The sequence below is a fragment of the Lissotriton helveticus genome, chromosome 1_2 (assembly GCF_964261635.1).
Source record: "Lissotriton helveticus chromosome 1_2, aLisHel1.1, whole genome shotgun sequence".
In the NCBI taxonomy this organism is placed as follows: Eukaryota; Metazoa; Chordata; class Amphibia; order Caudata; family Salamandridae; genus Lissotriton; species Lissotriton helveticus.
Genome location: NC_136058.1, coordinates 60,495,933 through 60,519,515, shown reverse-complemented (window position 1 = coordinate 60,519,515; position 23,583 = coordinate 60,495,933). Strand labels below are relative to the sequence as shown.

General features: G+C 49.2%; 1 protein-coding gene across 4 annotated transcripts in view; it reads left to right on the top strand.

Annotated features, from left to right (window-relative positions):
- Nucleotides 1-23,583, top strand: part of SRSF11 (serine and arginine rich splicing factor 11) — a 223,375-nt gene that overhangs the window by 76,756 nt on the left and 123,036 nt on the right. For all 4 annotated transcript variants that reach the window (XM_078668774.1, XM_078668766.1, XM_078668758.1 and 1 more), the window contains exon 7: nt 9,780-9,861. In XM_078668774.1, coding sequence (XP_078524900.1) covers nt 9,780-9,861 — 82 coding nt within the window. The remainder of the gene's footprint in view (nt 1-9,779; nt 9,862-23,583) is intronic.

Below are 23,583 nucleotides of genomic sequence, written 5' to 3'. Positions count from 1 at the left end.
TTTGGGCTTTCATTTAATGTTATTCCCGAAATGTGCTCCAGGCAACACGTTAATCTCTTTGTACGTCGTGTTTGTGCTGCATATTTGGAGGCTTGACAATAACATGCTAGTTGGGGCTGAGCAACACCAAAATGGTTAAAGGGACTGTAAGAAGGGACGGTGCAAGGAAAACAAACTGCGAGGGGCGGAAGGAAGGAGACAATGTAAAAAAAATTCAAATGAAAAGAAGCGAGACGGGTCAATTACATGTTCCCTCCAAGCGCAATGCCGCTGCCAGCAGCGGCAGAGCAAGAAAGTCAGCACAAACAAACGGTGCGAAGAGGTGGCTCAACATATAACGATGCCGACTTTGGAGAAGGAGAACAGGGTTCGAGCCTCAGCGTGGGCGGCATCATTAATTATAAATTAAATAAACTGAGATCTCCTGCATATTAAATATAAATAAATAAACAGCGTGCGTGGGGTGAGGGCAGGAAGCTGCCAGATATGGAAATACCAGCATCAAAGAAAACAAGACGGAGGGAAGAGAGGGGAGAGGGGAGGGGGGAGGAGAAATGCGACACGGCGGGAAGGGGCAGGCAGGATGACTCAGGGGAGGGGGCGGAGCGGGGCAGAGCGGCATGTGGGTGTGAAGAAGCCGGGCCTTTGAAGTGAAGCTAAGCTTCACTTCAAAGGTGTCGGAGGAATGCGGGCGGCTGTGCACGCGCTTTTAAGCTCAATGCACATGCGCATTGAGCTTAAAAGTCACGGGCACTGCAAGGAATCGCCACGATTCCTTGCAAGTTAGATAAAGAGTAGATGAGCCCCTATAGTCTCGCTTGCTCGATGCGCATGCGCATCGACAGGCGAGACCTAAAAAGGGAATAAAGGCTGCAGACTCGAGGACGGAGATTCTTCAGGTGCGACCACCACTTCGAGAGGTAAGGTGGGTTCTTGGAGAAGAGGTAGGTACCCCAAAGGAAGGCACAGGGAGCCGCAATGCGCCGGGTGCAGGGTTGTCTTTGGTGTCGGGAAATGTTACCCTCAGCTGGTCACGGTTGGAGGGGTCCCTGGTTCTGAGGCTGCAGGCGTTGTCTGGATCGTCGAGGGGGGTCTTTGGGCACTGGACTCCAGGTCACAGTCGCCAGGGGGACATCCTCGTGGTCTTAGATCACTCAGGCACAGGCCGGGTTTGGCGGGTGCAGAGTGGGCTGTATTCGCGGTTCCTGGCTGGCACCAGGGATTTTGTTGTTTGAGCAGAACCATTGCTCGTGGGAGTCTGTCTTTTGGAAGGTACAAGGCAGGCAGGTCCTCCAGGGTTTTCGAGGTTGCTGTCCGCAGGAGACGCCGGAGTTTGGCAGGAGCAGGTTCAAGGATCATCAGGCCTGTAGGATTCTAGGGCCAAGTCAGTGGGCGTTGTCCTCTTCTTAGCAGCTGCACGCCAGGTCTTCTTGTTTCTTGTTCTTCTTGTTGCAATCGGGATCTGAGGAAGGAAGGTTGAGGGTGCCCCTACATATTAACTTTAGGGGAGTTACAGGTAGGGCAGGGGCAGGGACCAATGGGTCCCTGTCCTGGGGTGGGTACACCCCCTAGTCTGCTCCTCTCCTGTGAAAGGGGGCAGGAGCCTAGCTGTGATTGGGCAGGGCTCCCCATTCTCAAGATGGCCGGAGACCCGAGTCGTGCTTCACCTTGCCTGTCCCACCTGAGGGGTGGGGTTGGCATAGGCTGACCCCAAAAGGCACCCCTGCACCAGACGCCCCACAGCCTTGTGTGCCTAAACCGACGGTGCCTAACCAACCCTTAACTTCCCAACTTACCTCTCCAAGTGGGGTCGCACCCAGAAGTCCTTCGTCTCCCTCCTCCCTCCCTCCCTGCAGTACTTTTGCAAACAGGATGTTCTCCGTAGAAAACAGGGTTCCTGACATCGAAACAGCACTCTGCACCCGGCTGCCCCAGTGCCACTGAGAGTGCACCTTTTGTGCTACTTTGTTTCCCCATTTGCCCTAACCTAAACCCTAGGAGCTTTTCTCCTACAACCCAGTGGCCTGCTTGCCAGCAGCCAGCTACCGGGGGCCCCCTTTCCCCCATTGGATAACATTGGGCCTCAACACACTGCACTCGGCTGCCCTAGTGCCGCTGAGGGTGCAAGAGCAGGGCATCACTGACCCTGGGGGACCCCTGAGTCTGACCCCAGAACCTTAACTCCCACAGTTGATTACTTACCTGTGAACCGATAACCTGTTTTTCCTCCATAGAATAACATTGACCATTTTCTTCCAAAAAGTTTCGAAGTGTGGAGTTTTGAAATATAAAAATATTCTTTAAAAATTGCACACACAAAAAACTTATTTACTTACCTATTTGCAGAAAATATCCCAGTACTGAATCTAGGTATCCAGTACTGAGTTAGGAAAGTAATGTAAACAGTAACTTACCTGTAATTTACTGAAAAGCCTATTCATTTCAATGTACTATATTTGATAAGTGTTGCAACCTACTGCATCTCTGTAAATCACACAAATTGCAATTTCTATTGAATTTTCAAACTGTTCTATATTCAACAACTTATTATTGAAAAGTATTTAATGCTTACCTGTGCAAGGCTTCCTTGGTTCTAAAAAAAAAAAACTATTTTTTTATACAATAAAAATTGGCCTAGAGTTCAGTTCTTGAGTGTGTGAATTCATTTGCTGACTGAGTGTGTACATCAAATGCTTAACACTGTCCTCTGATACTGCCTTACTGCTCGACCACTCTACCACAAAGAGAGTAAGGTTCTATCTAAGTTTAACCTCTGCCTACCTCTGGGGTCATCTGGACTCTATACACACTATACCTCACTTTGGTGTAGTATATATAGAGCCAGTTTCCTGCACCCGGCTGCCTCCGTGCCGCTGGTGGTGTACTGCTAGTACTGCCTTGGACCTTGCCTACCACTCACCTTAACTCCTGTAGATTGGTCTTGTAAGTCGCTGTGATATACCCATTTGCAGAACTTCCATAGGTTAACATTGCAGAACTCAGAAATTGCACTGTCCAATGTTTAAAGTAAAAAGAATTTATATTTAAAGACATACTTACCTGAAAGATCTTCTCTGACGTCTAAACATATATAAAGATAGATACTTGCTATTTTTATATATTGGTGTGGATCTTCTTCAGTTGTCATTTATCAATCATTGTGTGTATTTTGCAAATGTTTTGCACTTCTCTATACTAAGCCTAAGGCTACTCGACCACACTACCCACTAATAGAGCACTTTGGGATTGCATAGCCAGCCCCTGTTCACTCTTAAGGAAACCCATGAACTCTTTACACAGTATATCAGATTCTTCATATATTGCATAAAGAGCCAGCTTCCTAAACCCATTTAAATCTGGCTCTTATTCTTGGGGAATAACTGAGGCTTTTTACACATATCTGTAATTAGATTACTTTCAGTACCAATTCCTGTGCTGTGCATTCAACCCCTCTGGTCATTCTATAAACTCCCCAGCACTTGATCTCTACTGAAACCAGAATTTACTTTATTGAGGGCGAATTCAAGGGAATCTGGCTTATGGGTGCAAGTGGAGTGTGTAGTCTGTGGGTACATAAGGTCATCAATTTAGATTGTGTAGAAAAGTGCCCCATTTTGACAGTCACCCCCACTTTTTGCCTGGTATCTTTTACAATTTTTAGAGAAGTGAACTGGGTTCTTGCTGTCCAGGTCCCCTGTGACCAATCTTTCCCTAAAACTGTACAGTTGTTCCCCCAATTTGCAATACCTTTAGCTCCCCCTATAAGTCCGTAATAAATGGTACCCCTAGTGGGTAGGACAAAGAGTCTAAGGAGGGTCCCTAAGGGCTGCAGCATGCATTCTGCCACCCCAAGGGACCCCTCCGCACCAACATACAAACTGCCATTGCAGGCTGTGTGACTTGGTGCAGAGAAAAGTGAAAACACGTCATGGCACACCTCCTGTGTGCCATGCCTGCAGACAATGCATGCAGTATAGGTAAGTCACTCTTAAAGCGGGCTTTACAGCCCTAAGGCAGGGTGCCCTACACTACATGTGTGGATATATATACATGAACTGTAATGTCCAAGTCTGATCAAAGATAATACAAGTGAATAGAAAAGCCATTTTAAGAACCTTTCCTGGACACAACTGTAGGAACGTGCCCCTTTTTGCATGATTTTCACTTTGACTGCATGTGCACTGGATCCCTGTGGTGCCTGTGTTCTTTCACAAAACTGTACCTTTGTTTCCACTATTGGCACACCTCTGGCCCACATCTTAAGTCCCTTGTAAAGGAACCCCTGGTACCAAGGGCCTTCTGACCAGAGAGGGTCTCTAAGGGCTGCAGCATGTATTGTGCCACCCTTAGAAACCACTCACCTAACACATACACACTGCCTTTGCAGACCATTGTGGTTTGGTTCAGTTAAAACTTACAAGTCTACATGGCACACATCCCTGTGTGCCATGTCTATCAACACTGTTTGTGGCATAGGCGAGTCACCCCTCTAGCAGGCCTCACAGCCCTAAGGGAGGGTGCACAATATACCACATGTGAGGGCATAGCTGCATGAGCAATATGCCCCTACAGTGTCCATTCTTACACATTAAAAGTGCAGTGAAGCCATATTGTGTACATGGGTTGGGAGGATGTTTTTACGAATTCCACAGCTCCTTGATGGCTTTAATGAATGCTAAGAAGTTTGTTATCAAAATCCTCAGCACAATAAACCCACACTGATGCCAGTGTTGGATTTATTGAAAAATGCACTCAGAGATGCCCTTTGAAAAACAACTGTTTCTCTAGTGTACAGTTGACTAGTCTTCACCAGCATGCCTCACACAGACATGTTTCTGACCTCCTTAGGTGGGAGCCCTTGTGCTCTCGTTGGTTGGGGTGGAGGTGCTCATCGCCAACCCCCAAGCAGGAACAACAATCAGGGCGGCGAGCCTCAAAGACTTACTGCCCTTTGGTATGCTAGCCAGTGCTCTCCAATTAGTGGTGATGCCTGCCCCCCCCCTCCCGCCCCCCTGACCAAGCCCCACTTTTGGCAGCAAGGTTGGGGGAAAAATTAATAGGAGACGTGTCCGCTCTCAGCCAGGACCAACCCTAAGGTGTCCAGAGCGGAAGTGACCTCCTTGGGAAATCCTCCATTTTGGGTGAAAGGATTTCATGCAATGAGGTTAGGGGATGCCCACTCCCAAAGGGAGTGTCATGAAAAGGGTGTACAAAGCGATACCAAAGGGGATGATGGACAGAGCTTTTGAGCAAATCAAACACTCACTCCCAGTCGACTGATCTGGGTTTAATCCATCACCATTCTTTAGCCCACTCAGCCACCCCATTTCAGACATGGCCATATGCAAATCAGTCTGACCCTGTGCCTCATGGGAACAGTCCAGCCCGAACTGCCAAGCCACGTCTTCCCTGGACCGGAAACAAGCATCCTGGGACCGGTTTCGTATTCATAATCCTCATCAGCCAGGCTATCTTGAATCCAGTGGTAGAGTGAGCAAGGAACCCACGTCTGGGCATACCCTGCCAACTTAGGGCGAACAAAGCGATACCAAAGGGGATGATGGACAGAGCGTTTGAGCAAATCAAACACTCAGTCCCAGTCGACTGATCTGGGTTTAATCCATCACCATTCTTTAGCTCACTCCACCACCCCAGTTCAGACATGGCCATATGCAAATCAGTCTGACCCTGTAGTCACCCTAAAAAGGTTAGTAGCCCATTTGCTGCTACCTGCCATTAGCTGTAACCCCCTAAATTGAGTATTTAGGGGCACTCCTGAACCTTGCTCCACAGATTCCAGCGACCTAAGGAAAAGGACGCCATGCAGCCAAGCCTGAAGACTACTGATTTCGCCTCAGCCCTACCGGCCTGTCTCCTGCTTAAAGATCTTGCAGATGACACCTGTCCTACAGCCTGCGGCTTCCAGAAGCCCGAGTAAGACTGCCTGTTCTTCGACAAAGACCAGATCTCCCAAAGACAGCTGCCCTGTCCACAAGAAAACCACTCCAAGCATCCGAATCCAGCTGGAATTGTGATGCCGCCCACTCTGCACCGGACGCCCTCGTCCCGAGTGGCTCACCTGTCCCATGAAGTCTCCCTAGCGATATCAACCTCTACTCTAGCATTGGCTGACCTCTACTGGACTACACGAAGATGCCTGCAGCCTCATCTTGAAGGATCTCCCTGACCTCGACTGGCAAAGAAAATTCGGCACCTAAAGGCACCCCTGCAACCTCAGCCCCCAAATTTGGGGAGCCCAGCGACGATGCCCAGGCCTTCACTGACGTATTAACTTACCTGCCTAGCTGGTGGTCACCTTTGTCCAGTCTCCTGGTCCGAGCCTACATCCTATTTGTGTGACAGAGATTCCCATTTACTTTCAGTAGGCACCCTACGCTGATTTGCACCCAGCCACCCCTTTGCCGCTGGTGAGGTATGGTTGGTGGTGACTTGTTTCCCCTCCTCCCCCCCCCCCCCCCCCCCCCCTGCTTGCTTTAACCCCCGGGGCACGTGCCCTGACTTACCTGCAGACCATACCTGTTGTGAGTGCCCCCAGTCTCCATTGACTAACATTGGGCTCAGTTACCTCTGCACCCGGATGCCCCAGTGCTGCTGGTGGTGCAGTACCTATCTTGATCTGACCCTCGCCCAGTGTTGGTCTAAACCCCGAAGACTGGATGTGTAAGTCGAGTACTTACCTGTAAATGTGCGTAACTGTTTTCCTTATTTTGCATTTGCTAAGATCTATTACTGACTACTAGTACACTGGCTGACTGATGTGTACCAACCTTCCATCACAGAACAGTTTCTAATCCCCTGCAGGTGAGAGTCTGGGCTCTGAAGCAGAAACAGCCCCTGCTCCGGGGTACATGGGGTTGGAACCCTGTCTGCGGTGGCAGGCAGGCTAGTCTACACCAGTAAGCCAGTACACCAGTGGTTGGTTGGTTGTTTTCCAGGGGGCACCTTTGTGTCTTCTGGTTGAGTGTCTTAATAAATCCCCTCCTGGCATCAGAATGAATTTCTTAATACAAGGTGTTTGATGAGCAACACCATATGTTTCAGTGAAGCCATCAAAACTACTTGAGGGTGGAGGCTGGGAAATAGTACCTGAGCAGCGAACAGACACCTGGGCAGAATCAACAGACACCAGATTCCAAGGGCAGGCTGAGGTGGTGGTGGTGGTGGTGGTGGTGGTGGTGTGCTGTGCTGGTGCGGTGGTGCGGTGGTGCGGTGGTGATGCTGAGGTGGTGCTAGGGTTAAGCTGTGGTGCGGAGTCATGCTGAGGAGAGTGGTGGTGCTGCAGTGTTAGCCAGTACACCAGTGGTTGGTTGGTTGCTTTCCAGGGGGCACCTCTGAGGTGCCCTCTAGGTGCATGTCTGAATAAATCCACTACTGGCATCAGTGTATGAATTAATTAATTAATACAAGGTGTTTGATGCCAAACACCATATGTTTGAGTGATATAGCTGGGGAACTTGTAATGACCAGTGCCCAGTACATGTACCTAAGATAGCTTCCCTGTTCACTTGTACTATTTAATAATTGAACTTGACAGCACAGGGGCATATCTGCTCATGAAGATATGACCACACATGTAGTACAGTGCACCCTGCCTTAGGGCCGTAAGGCCTGCTGTTGGGGTGACTTACATATATTGCTGCATTGTCTGGGTACCTGACACACAGGGTGTGTGCCATATTGCGTTTTCTCTTTTGTCTACACCATTTCATTCAGCCTGCAATGGCTGTCTGCATGAATTATGTGGTGGGTCCCTTAGGGTGGCACAATACCTGCTGCAGCTCTTAGGTACCCTTTTTTCGTACCTGTGGAATTGAGGAACAATTGTACAGTTATCTTGTTTTTGGGAAAACTCTTGTACTAGGGACCAGGTTAGTAGGAACACACTGACTGTGTCAAAAAGGTTCGAGTTGGTGCGAAATTGCACACCAAATCCAGGGGCACAGCGGAATGTCACATATTTTTTCCATTTGTTTACCATACTAATTAATCCAAATTAAATCCATGTACTCCAAAACTTTTCATTTCATTCCATTTTAGTTTGATCTTTCCACAAGTGATTTGCGTTACGTTTTTAAACAGCTTCTCATGCCTTGGATATGCAAATCCATGCCTGTTTCCAGGCACGCAAAGACTTGAACCATCCTCGACTGTTGGTGATAATGTTACCAAATGCATTTCGGGCTTAAAAATAGCCCTTCCTCAGGGGTTCACTAAAAAAATAAAACAACTTAGCTGTTAAAATGTAGTTGCAAATTACTGTGCTTCACATGCCAAACACTATACCATATTTCAAAACGACCCATATCTAGCGCTCTCCCTCTAGACCCGGTGCTACTACGCTACCATTATTCAACATGAAGAATCCTTGAACCACCCTCCTTGCTCCTTATTTGAACCTTCCTTCATCTTTCAAAACATCCCCACTGCTTAACCCTATTTCCATCCCTTCCCATTCCCACTACTCATCACAAAACAACTCTTTGTAGGCTCCTACCTTTACAGCTTCATTCAGCGCTCAAATCTTTCCCCTTCATTTCCTCTGAAATGGCCGCGTTTTGGTGCACGCCATCATTTCCAACTTATTTCACTACTCTGGAGTTACCCCGCCTCTTAAACTTCACCTGCCGCTCAATTAACACCGATATCATCACTACTACCTACAACCCCCATAATGCATCTCTTCATGTTATCAAACCTAGTGTTGATGTGCGATCCCTTTCTGATTAATCCAATCCATTTTCTCCCAATTCTATTCGTGGTCCCTTGGATAATTCAAAACTATACCCCGCCCACCCTATTGATGTTATCGTTTGCGCTATAACACTGAACCCTTAATTATATGTTTTACAGATTACTTTGCAACATATACAGCATTAAAAACATGACGACAATAACAGTGTCCAAAAGTTTAATGCAACCAAACAATACATGCAAAACGTTTTTATATCTTGGATGTGCTTCTCACGTGCGGTCACATATTCTTTAAGGGCAATTGTTCATGATATTCCTTGGGTGCTACTGGCGTAGGGCAGTCTTTATGAAACAGTCGAAGAGTGCCGTGCACACCACTTTTAACCTTTTTCGCCTTGTAACTGCATCTTTCAATTTTAAGTCTGTATGCGTGCTCACTGGATGACGTGATCTGCCCTTTTGTCACGTGAAAATAAACAATGTTTGAGTTGGTGCGAAATTGCACACCAAAAGGGCGGCAGATCACGTCATCCAGCGAGCACCCATACAGACTTAAAAGTGCTGAAACAAATGAAGCGTGCGCGGTTCGGACAGCCCCCCGCCGTCCTCCGCACATGCCCACGGTGACTGCATCGAAGAGGCTAGTGCTTGAAGTGGTTGTGCAGTCAATATTTGTGTGTGTTTTGTTAAAACATTTTATGAGGCAGCAAACAGGATCATTCTGCAGGGATTTCTTGCCTCAGTCTGGGGACCGGCACATTTTGGTATCAGTACTGAGAATAATACCGGAGCAGATGGCCACTGGGAACCTGGAGGTGGAGACAGGTGTGGAATGTTGAGCACAGCGAATTAGAAGTGACACCTAAATAGTTTTTTTATTCTGAATCAAGACACCCAAGAAATAATTGGTTGTCTTGATAACTGTGAGTTTTGCTTCTGGATCAGAAATTACAGATAAGTTTGATTATATGGGCACAAAATAGCACTATTTTTATTTTTCATGCATCAATCTTGTACATTAATTTCACGTTTACTGCATGTTTTCTAAAATATTTCTTATTTGTTAGATAAGAAAGATGATAAGCGAAGGCATTCAAGATCAAGGTCCCGATCAAGGAGGAGGAGAACACCATCATCTTCTAGGCACAGGTAAGGTTTTCATCAGTTCACTTGACCACAACAGTGCACTTGAGTGATGGAATGAACAAAAAAGGCAACATTTAAAACAAGTGTGGAATAAGATGGCTAACTTATTACAGTTCTGCAGCATGGACTTCTCTCCCCCCACATTCATCATTTGGGTGCTTTCTACAGGACTATGTCAGGAGTAATTAGACTATCAAATCTGCAAATATTCCCTTTGGCTTCCAGCCTTTCTCCATACACATACACTTGAGTATCAGTCGCCACACACTTCACTGGTCAATACTTAATCACATTTACATACCTAGCAGGAATATATAGTGCAACAAGATCATTAATCATTTCAGAATTTTTTTTATAAAATCAGGTGTTCTTTTGAAAACAATTCCAATGTAATTTTTTTTTAAATGCAACAAAGACTAAAGTAAAAATTGATAAACCATAATAAAAAAATCCGTAAAAAAAGAGAACGCACACGAGACAATTACACTTAGTTATAAATGTATCAGTTAATTTGTACAATCAATCAATACAGCCACATGATTGGTATCTCTCATCTACTATGCCGATACATTCTTTAAGTTTAGCTTTGTATATTTGTTGTTGTGTTTCGGCTGTATTCAACCAATTCTGACCACCTTCTGCAAGACAGTATTTTTTACTCTCTCTAATCAATATAAATTATTTATTGGCATCCAAAAGGGTATCTTCTTACTACTTGTGTGTGTTTTTAACACTCCTTAGCTTCCGTTTGCGCTTGATTATGGGGGCTACACCCTCTCTCCTTGTTGGGTCATTTGTGCGCCGTATGTCTCAACCAAACTCAGAGTGATTTGCAGATTTGATCATCTAATGGCATGCCCTGTCCCTTTGGTCATTAGGGCCCCTCGCATACTATTTTTACATGCGTAATTAGACTCAATATGTCCGTTGCACATTTACACAGCATGATTGTGTAATGAATTGGATTGTATGATGGAATGTTCTACAGTCTCAGGAATGTTAGAAGGCTCAGGACTTTTTGTGCAGGGTTTCTTTTCAACGGTTGCGTCTAGTCTCTGAAAACTCCCCAAACGTCTCCCCCATTCCCGTTCCCAATAGTTGTTCAGTCCTCACTATTGTGGTGTTTGAAAAAAAGCTGTTGAGGGCAAAAAGAATCGACATTGGGTCTTTCAAATAGAAGTATGTGATTATGGTGAAAAACATATTTGAGAAACTGTTCTGGAGAAATTTTCTCCGTGAAGTTTCCTCATATTTTTTCAACTAATTTACATTCTTAAGAAGTCTGATCAATCTTTCTGAATTCAATTTATGTTGGAAAAAATCCCTCCTAGATCCTTATTTCTGTAGTAGGGGATCTCCGTGTATAGTCATAATCCTGTGCATTGTCCCACCCATGTGCGTGGACCCCGGAGCAATCGATAGTCTCTTAAGTTGTCCTCTTCTGCAATTCTGCATAAACACTTAAGAGAAAATCAAAGACAAATAATGCAGCTTGAAGTTAACAAGGCTTCTCTGGTGTGGGAAGTTGGCCTGATGTGCAGTGTTCACTATTCTAGTGATCACTATATATCAGTCCAAACAACCCTTATTGATGATTGGTTGTAAGTCAACCTTATAGACCAGCTATCCTAGTAGCATGGATACGAGCAGTCTAAGGCTAAGACTCTAGAGGGCGTGTTAAGCCAGCTGTTTTACCATCACATTACCCCTTGAACACCCAGTGAAAGGACACCACACAAGTGTTATGAAAATAAACAGTGTATTTATTAGAATCACAACAACCCTGTACTCTTTATGAGGACAGGGTGCTAGGCACACAACAAAACTCTTACGAAAATACTTAAGTTAGCACGGTATACACAAATGCCCGAGGGGCACGAAAAACCATATACTTTAAAAGTGGAATGCGAAATTACTAGCAGGTAAGTACTACTCTCATAGGCTTTGGGATCGCTAGGACTGGACTACTGAACTTTTAGATTACTAGCAGGAGACCTAGGGACGTCGTGTGCAGAGTGGGAACTCTCACGCGTAATGCGGAACAAAGTCTATGGATCCTAGTAAATGCAAAGTTAGTGTTTTCGGGCGAACCCGACTAGGTAGGTCAAAAACGAAAGTGGTTCTAGACACTTAGAGAGTGGGCCTACGCTGGAGCACCGGAGTACTCGGTTTACCTAGCCCAGGGGCTGCGGCTGCATAGGGTTCAAGTGTCGTCGGGTTTCTTCGTTGATGAACCAGGAGCCTAAAGAAAGGAGTTGCTGGCAGGCGACCAGTGAAGAAGTTCGTGAGGATCCAAGCCTGGATCAGGGAAGAGGAAGACCTGAAAGCAGAGGGGACCAAGTTCTGAATCACTAGCCAGTGATTAGATGGGCACCAGAGTGGCACCGGGCGAAGTCACCTCGACCAGGTGAGTGGGCGCTGCTGGGCTCTGCAGTCTCTCGGACCAGGAGGCGTTGTCGGCGACCAGGATGGAGGTGCGAGCTGTCCCACGAAGGTCTCTGCTGTCGACGTCGATGGACCCAGGATTGGGGCAACAGTCTTGGCAAATGCAAGGCCCACGCGGTGGACCTAAAATGGCGTCTTGAGTGGACCAGGAGGGTCCAGGGTGCTCCTCTGTTGGAGGGGAGCAAGGGCTAGTCTGGAGCAACCAGACCAGCAGTGTTAGTTGTCGTGGAGCGTCGTGAAGGGGCCACTAGCCAACGGGCAAGCGACCTGGACAACGCGGTGAGCAGCAAAGAGCAGAAGGGCCCCACGCAGATCTCGTGGATGCAGGGGGGCTGAACTTCGGTGCTGGAGCTGCTCAGGGTCGGGGCTTCTCTTACCCCAAAGCACTCAGTCGAGGGTCACTCGGGAGTCGTGCTGGACAAGCGTTGTGCAGTTCTGAAGATGGCCGGTCCCTCGAGGTCTCGTCGCACCCACGGATCACAGCTGGGCTGATGATGTAGGTTGAGGTCAGAGGTGCCAGGGAAGCCGGTTCTCGTCGTGCTTGAGCAGTCTTGATCCGAAGGAGAGACTGGCAACAAACCGCGATGCTTGGTTGGTGCCTGCTGCTGCAGGGTGACTACTCCTTAGTCACAAGGGAGAATCTTGGGAAGAAGTCTTGAGTTCCTTTCGTGGAAAGTAGTTTCAGGATTCAAAGATGATCTGATTTGGAAGGGGGCCAGTTCCTACCTTTATCCTGCAAAAAGGGGCTGGCACGCGACTAAGTCCTGCCCTATGGGTGGGACTAGGAGGGGGGTGGTTACACCACTCTCCTTTGGCGGGCTTTCCCCAGGCCAGGGGCTGGAGTGCCCCTGGAACTGGTTTCAGCCGGCCTATGCACAGTGAGCACCGGGGTGCCACTTGCAGTCACCTTCCTCTAAAGCCCTGCCTACCTAGAATACACAAAATCCTGTCTGGGACGGTGCTGGCACCGCCCCTGGCAGGAAACCCTTTGTCCTTGCCTCCTGGGCTGGGAGGACTCCCAGCAGCAGGAGGGCAGACTTGTGTCTCGGTGGCAGCATCCATTTTGTGGAGCTAAGGCTCTGTCTGATTTTAACCGGGGTTACAGGTTACATACATGTCGTGTCCCTCTAGAAGGGTGGAATGCTAACCCCGTCGCCAGAATTGGTGAGGGGTTAGTATTCCAATTCGTATGACACCTTACTCGAGATGTTTTGATAAAGCGATACCAGAGTTGGCATATAACCGCGAGGATTATAATGCACTTAAGAGTATATGGTATGCGATATCATGGAAACGGCTAAGGGATGGATGCCGAAAGCCGCAGACAGGCTTAGCTCATGCCAGAGCACTATCTCACACGATTCCAAGCACTCTGCCTTCAGGATTGTCAAGGCCTGCCATAGGAGTGACTGATAGGAGATCTGTGTCTCCATTTAGGTTTAGATATAGGAATACTATATCTAAAGCAAAGGGTGATTACACCACCTTGCCCCAGCTGTCGTGCAGCCAGTTGTGTCAGATTTGGATGGCCAGCCAGGGGTGGCATAATACATGCTGCAGCCCCTGGTAGGCCCTGGGTACACCTATGCCCTGGGTACCTAAGGTACACTGTACAGGGACTGATAAGGTGACTCAGTATCCAATTGGATATGTACCTAGGGTACATGGAATCCATTTTACAGAGAGAGTAGTAGGCCTGGGGTCCTGAATAGCAGGGCCCCAGGTCAACTAAGTCAGAAAACCAGCAAAACACCAGGCAAAAAGTTGGGGGCAACCATAGTCAGGGATCTACCTTCCTACATCTGGCCAGTACTTCATCCTGAAGTGAAAAAGGATAGCCAGATAACACTGACATGTAAACGTTTTGCTAAGTTTCACACATAGAGATACTCCCCTTCACAAAAATCCTTTGTCATGATAGAGAAGAAGGGTTGGACAGACAAGCCCCATAGGCTGCCATTATGTGTCTGTAAATGGATACCGTGCCTTTAAGGAACCCTCCAGAGACCCTCGGTATACCATGATGCACTGCCACAGGCTAGTTACTTTCAGTTCTTTTTTTCGGGCTCCTGCTAGCAGGACCCTGGAGCATTGAGCTCTACCTTTAGTGGGATATTTTCAATTATTTGAGCTTTTTTGATAGTTTGAGTGTTTCACTCAAAGTCTGAGGCCTTTACCTTCCTTTTGCTGTCTTTTTGGGCCAGTTTAGCCCCTTTTTTCTTGTCAAAATACCATCTTTATTTGTGCCCAGAATGTGGCAGGAAGAAGGCCAAATCGGACTCTCTCAGAGTTTGCATACTTTGTCTTCCTTCTTCTCATGTTCCTGGCTCCTGTGTCATCTGCAAGTCATTCTCCAGGAGGACCCTGCGTGACAGGGAGAAGATTCGTCTTCAAGGCCTGGAGCAGAGAAGACAACAGGCTGCAGGTGGGACATCTGGGCATGGAGAGAGCCTTTTCTCTTCCACAACCCATGCGTCAGCCTCTGGGTGGGCTCCCCAGTAGAAAGAAGACTCCGAAACGACGCAAGGTCCCGGTCGAAGGCGACAACATAGACGTCGAGGCCAGGTATGACTACCATATGCTCCCCATGGACCCAGGGCTCTGGTTGTAAACGACGTCGAAGATCAACGTCAAGGGGAAGGATGTATCATCGCCGTCGATCTAAGTCCAGGAGACATCGACGCTTGGCGTCGACGCGCAGGTCGCAGGCGACGAGAAGGTTGCCGACGTCGACGAGAAGGTTGCCGACGGCGACGAGAAGGTTGCCGACGTCGACGAGAAGGGTCGACGAGAAGGTTGCCGACGTCGACGTCAAGGTTGCCGACGTCAACGAGAAGGTTGCCGACGTCAAGGTTGCCGACGTCAAGGTTGCCGACGTCAAGGTTGCCGACGTCAAGGTTGCCGACGTCAAGGTTGCCGACGTCGACGTCGACGAGAAGGTAGACGTCCAGAAGCCATCGGAGCTCGTCATCGAGAAGCCTGTCTCCCTCTGTGGTCTGCAGCTCCACATCTCGGAGTTCGAGGTTAAGACGACGTTGACGTTCACCGTCAAGGTACACTGCTTCCAGAGCTTCCTCTTCGAGGCCTGCCCGCAAGCTTAGGAGGGTGATTCATATTTGGGACTCTGAAGTACTCCAGGACCTATTCACCAACCAGGTCACCGGAATCAGCTCAGCTTGTGGCTCCTAGTCAGTCGCCGATGTGGCTTAGGACGCCTACTCCTTCTGCTCCGCCTCCTCCTCCACGCCTGCAGACACCTCCGCCGCTTCCTCGGCTGCCTGTGGCTCCACCTGTACCAGTGGTCCCGAAGGTGCCACGGTCTCGATCCCGGACGAGACATCTATCTCGCAGCCGGCGCCGGTCTTCTACCAGATCACGCCGTCATCATCATGAGTGGTCACGCTCCAGATGTACTAGGGACACGGAGTCCTCTAGTGCAGGGAGATATTCGCCGACTGTCGGATTCCCCACCTCCGAGGGTGTCACCGGTGGATGACATGACCACATTTCAGGAGGTTCTGGTAAGGAGAGCGGCTAAACTGGTAATTGCACTGTCCGTGCCTGCCCCTTCCATGTCTAATCTTCGGTCCGATCACTCCATTTCGGATCCGAAACAGAAAAAGCTGGTGATTCACCCTGATACAGGGCATATTCAGGCCACTTTACCCAAAAAAGAGGACATTAGACCTACCAGAGGACTACCACATTCCTCTAAAGAAGAAAAGTGTGGGCACTAACCCTTCTCCTATTAATCTTAATTTATTTACTTTGTGGGAAGTTGGCCTGATATATACCGTATTTTCTGGCGTATAAGACGACCCCCCTACTTTTCCTTTTAAAATATAGGGTTTGGGCTATATTCGCTTGCTTATTAAATGACACCGGCGTATAAGACGACCCCCAACTTTTGAAAAGATTTTCAAGGGTTAAAAAGTCATCTTATACGCCAGAAAATACGGTAATGTTCACTATTCTAGTGAACACTTTGTATCAGTCCAAACAACCCTTATTGATGTTTGGTTGTAAGTCAACCTGATAGACCAGCTATCCTAGTAGCATGGACACGTGCAGTCTTTAGGCTAAACTCTAGAGGGCGTGTTAAGCCAGCTGTTTTACCATCACATTTACCCCTTGAACACCAAGTGAAAGGACACCACACAAGTTGTTATGAAAAATAAAGTATATTTATTTATAACAAGACTACCCTGGCTCTTTATGAGACAGGGAGCTAAGCACACAACAAAACTCTTAAAGAAATACTTAGTCGCACAATTTACACAAATGCCCGAGGGGCACGAAAAACCATATACTATACAAGTGGAATGCGAAATACTAGCAGGTAAGTAACTATTCTCATAGGCTTTAGGATCGCTAGGACTGGACTACTGAACCTTTAGATTACAAGCAGGAGGCCTAGGGACGTCGTGTGCAGAGTGGGAACTCTCACGCGTAAGGCGGGAAAAAGTCTATGGAGGCTAGTAAAAGCAAAGTTAGTGTTTTCGGGCGAACCCGACTAGGTAGGTCAAAAACGAAAGTGGATCTAGACACTTAGAGAGTTGGTCTACGCTGGACCACCGGAGTACTCGGTTTACCTAGCCCAGGGGCTGCGGCTGCATAGGGTTCAAATGTCGTCGCGTTTCTTCGTTGATGAACCAGGAGCCTGAAGGAAGAAGTTGCTGGCAGGCGACCAGTGAAGAAGTTCTTGGGGATCCAAGCCTGGATCGGGGAAGAGGAAGACCTGTAAGCAGAGGGGACCAAGTTCTGAATCACTAGCCAGTGATTTAGGTGGGCACCGGACGAAGTCACCTCAACCAGGTGAGTGGGCGCTGCTGGGCTCTGCAGTCTCTCGGACCAGGAGGCGTTGTCGGCGACCAGGATGGAGGTGCGAGCTGTCCCACGAAGATATCTGCTGTCGACGTCGCTGGACCCAGGATTGGGGCAACAAGTCTTGGCAAATGCAAGCCCACGCGGTGGACTTAAAATGGCGTCTGGAGTGGACCAGGAGGGTCCAGGGTGCTCCTCTGTTGGAGGGGAGCAAGGGCCAGTCTGGAGCAACCAGACCAGCGGTGTTTGTCGTCTAAGTTCGTCGTCAGAGGGCCACTAGCCAACGGGCAAGTGACCTGGACAACGCGGTGAGCAGCAAAGAGCAGAAGGGCCCCACGCAGATCTCGTGGAGGCAAGGGGGCTGAACTTCGGTGCTGGAGCTGCTCAGGGTTGGGGCTTCTCTTACCCCAAAGCACTCGGTCGAGGGTCACTCGGGAGTCGTGCTGGGCAAGCGTCGTGCAGTCTTGAAGATGGCCGGTCCCTCGAGGTCTCGTCACACCCACGGGTCTCCGCTGGGCTGAAGATGCAGGTAGAGGTCAGAGGTGCCAGGGAAGCCGGTTCTCGTCGAGCTGGACAGTCTTGATCCGGAGGAGAGACTTACAGCAGACCGCGATGCTTGGATGGTGCCTGCTGCTGCAGGGTGACTACTCCTTAGTCACAAGGGAGAAATCTTGAGAAGTCTTGAGTTCCTTTCGTGGAAAGTCGGTTCAGGATACAAAGATGATCTAATTTGGAAGGGGGCCTGCTCCTACCTTTATCCTGCAAAAGGGGGCTGGCACGCGACTAAGTCCTGCCCTATGGGTGGGACTAGGAGGGGGGTGGTTACACCCCTCTCCTTTGCCGGGCTTTTCCCCAGATCAGGGGCTGGAGTGCCCCTGGAACTGGTTCAAGCTGGCCTACGCACAGTGAGCACCGGGGTGCCTCTTGCAGTCACCTTCCTCTAAAGCCCTGCCTACCTAGGATACACAAAATCCTGTCTGGGACGGTGCTGGCACCGCCCCTGGCAGGAAACCCTTTGTCCTTGCCTCCTGTGCTGGGAGGACTCCCAGCAGCAGGAGGGCAGACTTGTGTCTCGGTGGCAGCATCCATCTTGTGGAGCTGAGGCTATGTCTGACTTTAACCGGGGTTACAGGTTACCAACATGTCGTGTCCCTCTAGAAGGGTGGAATGCTAACCCCGTCGCCAGAATTGGCGAGGGGTTAGTATTCCAATTCGTATGACACCTTACTCGACATGTTTTGATAATGTTATACCAAAGTTAGCATATGACCGCGAGGTACATAATGCACTTAAGAGTATATGGTATAGCGTTATCATGGAACAGCTATTAGGACTTGGTTCCGCAAGCTGCACGCGGGCTCAGCTCATGGGACACAAGAGAGGGCCCAGTGCCAATTCAGTACCTGGGTACAATTTGGAGTAGAGAGAACAGCTAGGCTGTGGGTCTGATTAGCAGGCCCACAGCCAGGGAGAGTCGTAAACCAGTGAAGCAAAAAGCAAAAATCTGGGTCATCATAGGATTGCAGACCCTACTCTCCTACATACTTCACCTGAAAATTCACCACCAACTTCACCTAACCCACAAGATGATGGTGATGGGGATGACAATCAAGATTCCCCACTGGACACTGATGCTTGGCAGGACGATCACACTGATCCAGATCAAGATAATGATCCAGATTTGTATCCCTCCAGACCCTCCCCACCAGATGATAACATTGGGTATGTTGAGCTTCTTAAAAGGGCTGCTCACTATCATTGGGTGGAGTTACATTCAGAGACATTAGAGCAGGATTTCCTCTTTGAGACCCTTAGTTCCTCTCAGAGTCACCCATACATTGCCTATGCTCAAAGGCATCTTAAAACACACTGAGGACATTTTCAAAGGCCCTGTCAGGGCAAGAATTATTACTCCTAGGGTGGAGAAAAAATATAAGCTTGCACCCACCGGTCCTACATACATCAAAGGCCAGTTACCTTTTGACTCATTCCGTTAGTGGTTCGGAAGCTCAGACAGCAGTCCCTGACACTAATCCTAGTTGCTCCCACATCGGCCAGTCAACCATGGTTTTGCAGCGTGAATCTTTCTGGATTCACTATGCTGTGCATATTCCGCAATCTGGTGGTTGGGTCCGGAATCGTAGTCTTTTTTTCTCTTTTTTTTTTTTTTTTGTCGTAGCCCAGGTGGGCTTCGACGTCCCACCATTTGGTGTACCTTCGGTGACGTCGGCGTGCTTCCGGCGGAAGCTACCACCCTTGGGCGCCATCTTCAGATTCTTTTTTCCGCCGTTGGGTCTGGATCGTCGCGTGAAGCGCCAGAAGTTTTGGAGGAGGAAAGAAGAAAATACAGCAAATATTCAGGTGAAGACCTGAGAACATCGACAGAAGAGGACCGTTAGAGGGGAGACGACGAAGAAAGGAGAGAACTTCGAAATCTTCGACGTCCTTTAAGGAATGCGCACACAGGGGGCCCCCTGAGCGCAGGGATGTACAAGACGCCGTTTAAATTCTGCAAGAACTGCAACCACAAGTTCGCACAGAAGGACCAGCACCCAGTCTGCAACCTCTGCCTGCCAATCGACCACGAGAGCAGAGACTGCAACAACTGCTCCGTCTTCAAGCCGAAGACACTCCGAATTCGAGAAGGACAGAGGACGGCTCACCACACGATGCAGGGCAAGGGCAAAGCCCCGACGCTTTATGAACTTGGCCTCTCCACCGACGATGAGGACAACATCGCCGAAGGACCAGATGACTTCACGGTCGCTGAGACCGATAAGAATACGCCTGATAAGGTAGGAGAGTCTACGACCCCGAAAACGCCCACAGGGCCTCGAAAACCTGAGGCACTCTCTCGAAAGTCAGAGCACAGAGCCTCGAAAGGAGCACCGGCGCCGAGCAAATCGACGACCGAAGCTGCATCCTCCGAAAAAGAGCCCAGCGGATCCTCTGAGAAGGACTCCCGGAGGCAGAAGACAAGCGAAAAGCAAAGGTCATCGAAGCACGCCCCCGAAAAAGGGACTTCGACGTCGAAAGAAAAAGAGCCGAAGAAAGCTTCGACGACGCCGCCGAAAAGAGCGGCCGAAATGCTCGACGACGAACAGGCCGCAGAAATGCAGAGAAAGAAGAGAAGGCTCGCGGCCGAAATGGAGAACATCCTTCAGAGAAAGAAGGACTTCGACGAAAAAATGAAAAGTTACAAGATCCCCCCGAAGCTGGCACCGACCGTCGCTGAGGTACAGGAGCTCGAGGAGTTCAGCGTCGAAGAGCCGCCGAAAACTCCGGAACCTTCGGAGCGCGAAGAGGAGGACCACCTCTACTACACAGAGGGGGATTACGGGGAACAGCAATCAAGCTACGGTTCAGGTTCCTCGACGGCCCAAGACCAGGAATGGCAGGACATCGAGGCCGAAAACCCAGAGGAGGCGGTGGAAACATACCCCTCGAGGCCTTCGCCACCGGATGACATTGGGGCATACAATGAGGTGGTAAGAAAGGCGGCAACAGCTTATGGGATTAAGCTGGAAGAGGAGAAGCCAAAAGCAGACTTCCTGCTCGAGACATTGCTCCCCATACAGACAAGGAGCCAGTTCCTGCCCATGCTCAAGAGTATCAGACCAGGGAAAGGAGGCCTTCAAGGACCCGGCTACATGCAGATCTGTAACGCCGAGGACCGAGAAGAAATACAAATTCTCCTCCGAAGACCCAGCTTACATCAAGGGATCCGTCGCAGCAGATTCTATCATCGCTGCAAAGGCCAGAAAAAGGGCAAACGTCCCAACAACGTCCGGACCACCACCTGACAAAGAAAGCAGGAGGATGGATCTAACTGGCAGGAAGATTGAGAGGAACGCTGCAACGCACTGGTGGATGGCGAATTCCAACGCCCTCCTGAATAGGCACCAATACCAGCACTGGGATGAGATGGGACAGTTGCTCAAGCACCTCCCGGAACAATACCGTGAGAGAGCAGCACACCTGGTGGAGGAAGGGAAGAGCATCGCCAACTCATGCCTGAAGACAGCCTTGGATGGGGCAGAAACATCCAGCAGACTGATGGCTATAGGCATCACAGAAAGAAGGCAAGCATGGCTCAGGATCTCAGGATTCAAGGCTGAAGTCCAGAACAACATCCTGAACACACCCTTCAGCGGTGAAACATTGTTCGGAGCCCCAGTTGATAAGCTCACCCAACTGAAGGACAACGAGACGGCAAGGTCCATGGGAGCCCTGCAGTTCAGAGGGATGAGAAGGGGCACTCCTTCACGGAGGCCGAACGGCAGTGGTGGAAGCCAGCGAGGAGATTCTCGCCAGAGTTTCCACCAGGGGCAGCAGAGGCAAAACTGGAACTACCAAGGCAGAGGCCAGTCCTTTCGGTCGAGAGGAAATGAACGGGGCCAGAGAAGGAGAGGCGGTGAACAGCCCCCCTCTAAGTGACTTCACACGAGAGAACGTGCTCCACCACCCACACCCTCCGGGGGTGGAGCACGGAAAAACAAAGAGGAGAGGGCTACACGGATAAGACACAAAGGAACATGCAACGCCAGTAGGAGGAAGATTGAGATTTTTTCTCCAAGAGTGGAGAAAAATAACAGACAAGTGGATACTCAATATTATGCAGTTCGGGTACTGCATAGAGTTGGAAAAAAGGCCACCAAACAGAAAACCAAAGAAAAGACAGCACTCACGAATAGAGCTGCAACTACTGCAAGAGGAAGCCCAAGAACTCCTCCCCCAAGAACTCCTCCTCAAAGCGTCCATAGAAAGGGTCCCCTTCAAAGAACGGAACATGGAAGTGTACTCAAACTACTTCCTAGTGCCAAAGGTGGACGAAAGCCTAAGACCCATCCTGGACCTACGGTTCTTAAACAAATACTTCAAAACCCAAAAATTCAAAATGACGTCCCTGCAAGAGGTCATTCCTCAGATAAAAGCAGGGGACTTCTTGTCCACCATAGACCTCAAGGATGCGTACCTGCACATCCCCATGAACAGGCAGCACAAGCACATGCTAAGATTCACTGTAAACAAGGATCACTACCAATTCACGACCCTAGCTTTCGGCCTAAAGTCCGCACCAAGGGTGTTCACCAAATGCCTCGCAGCAGTGGCCGCACATCTAAGGAGAAAGGGGATACACGTGTACCCCTACCTCGACGACTGGCTGGTGAAGGCAAACGGCTACAGGACATGCAAAGAGCATGCAGAACAGGTGACAAGAACGCTAGCAAACCTGGGTTTCTCCATACACTGGGGCAAAAGCTCGATGGAACCAGAGCAAGTGAAGATCTTCCTGGGAGCCCAGATCAACACCATACAATGCAGAGTCTTACCGAGCGAAAAGAGAACGCTCAGCCTACTGAGGGAGAAACGTCACTACCAGAAGGGGCGATCTCTGACAGTGAGGACTGTGAGCAAGATCTTGGGGATGATGGCATCATGCATTCACCTGGTCCCCAATGTACGCCTACAAATGAGACCACTCCAAGAGTGGCTGCAACAACAATGGTCACAAGCCACAGGAAGTTGGGAGGATCTAGTGGTTGTAACGCACAGGGTGCAGGAAGAGATAAGGTGGTGGACCAAGGAGAGAATAACAGAAGGGAAACCTCTAACACCACCGGACCCAACAGTGACCAGCACCACAGACGCATCCCAGAAGGGGTGGGGCGCACACATGAACAGGCTGAGTGAGGGGTCTGTGGAGCCCTACAGATGCAGTCAGGCACATCAACTACCTGGAACTGAAAACTGTGTTGCTAGCCCCCAAGGCCTTTCAGAAACACCTACACAACCAAAAGGTGCTAATACAAACCGACAACACCACAACGATGTTTTACATAAACAAACAGGGGGGAACTCAATCGTTCCCGCTGTCAAACTTGGCACAGGAGATCTGGAAATGGGCCATACCACTAAAAATAGACCTGCTAGCCATACACCTGCCAGGGAAGGACAATGTAGAAGCGGATTGGCTCAGCAGGCAGACTTAAGCATCCCACGAGTGGGAACTCAACAGTCAGGAAACAGAGATTCTATTCAGGAAGTGGGGCACCCCAACAATAGACCTATTTGCAACACACCGGAATGCAAAATGCCAATACTTTGCATCCAGGCAACCAGAGGCACGGTCCCAGGGGAATGCCCTATGGATAAGCTGGTCAAAAACATTTGCCTACGCTTTTCCCCGATACCACTGATCCCCAGGGTTCTCAACAAATGCATGAAGAGCAACATGACGCTCATCCTTGTGGCACCACAATGGGCCAGACAGACGTGGTATTCTCAGATAATGGAGATGGCGCAGGGGCCCCCCCACAAGTTCTCAAAAAGAAGAGACCTACTCTCCATGGAAAACTGAGGAATTCTACACCCAGAGCCAGAGAGCCTCAACCTCTCAGCCTGGCTCCTGAGGACTTAGAATTTGCACACCTAAAACTACCAGAGAGCACCCTG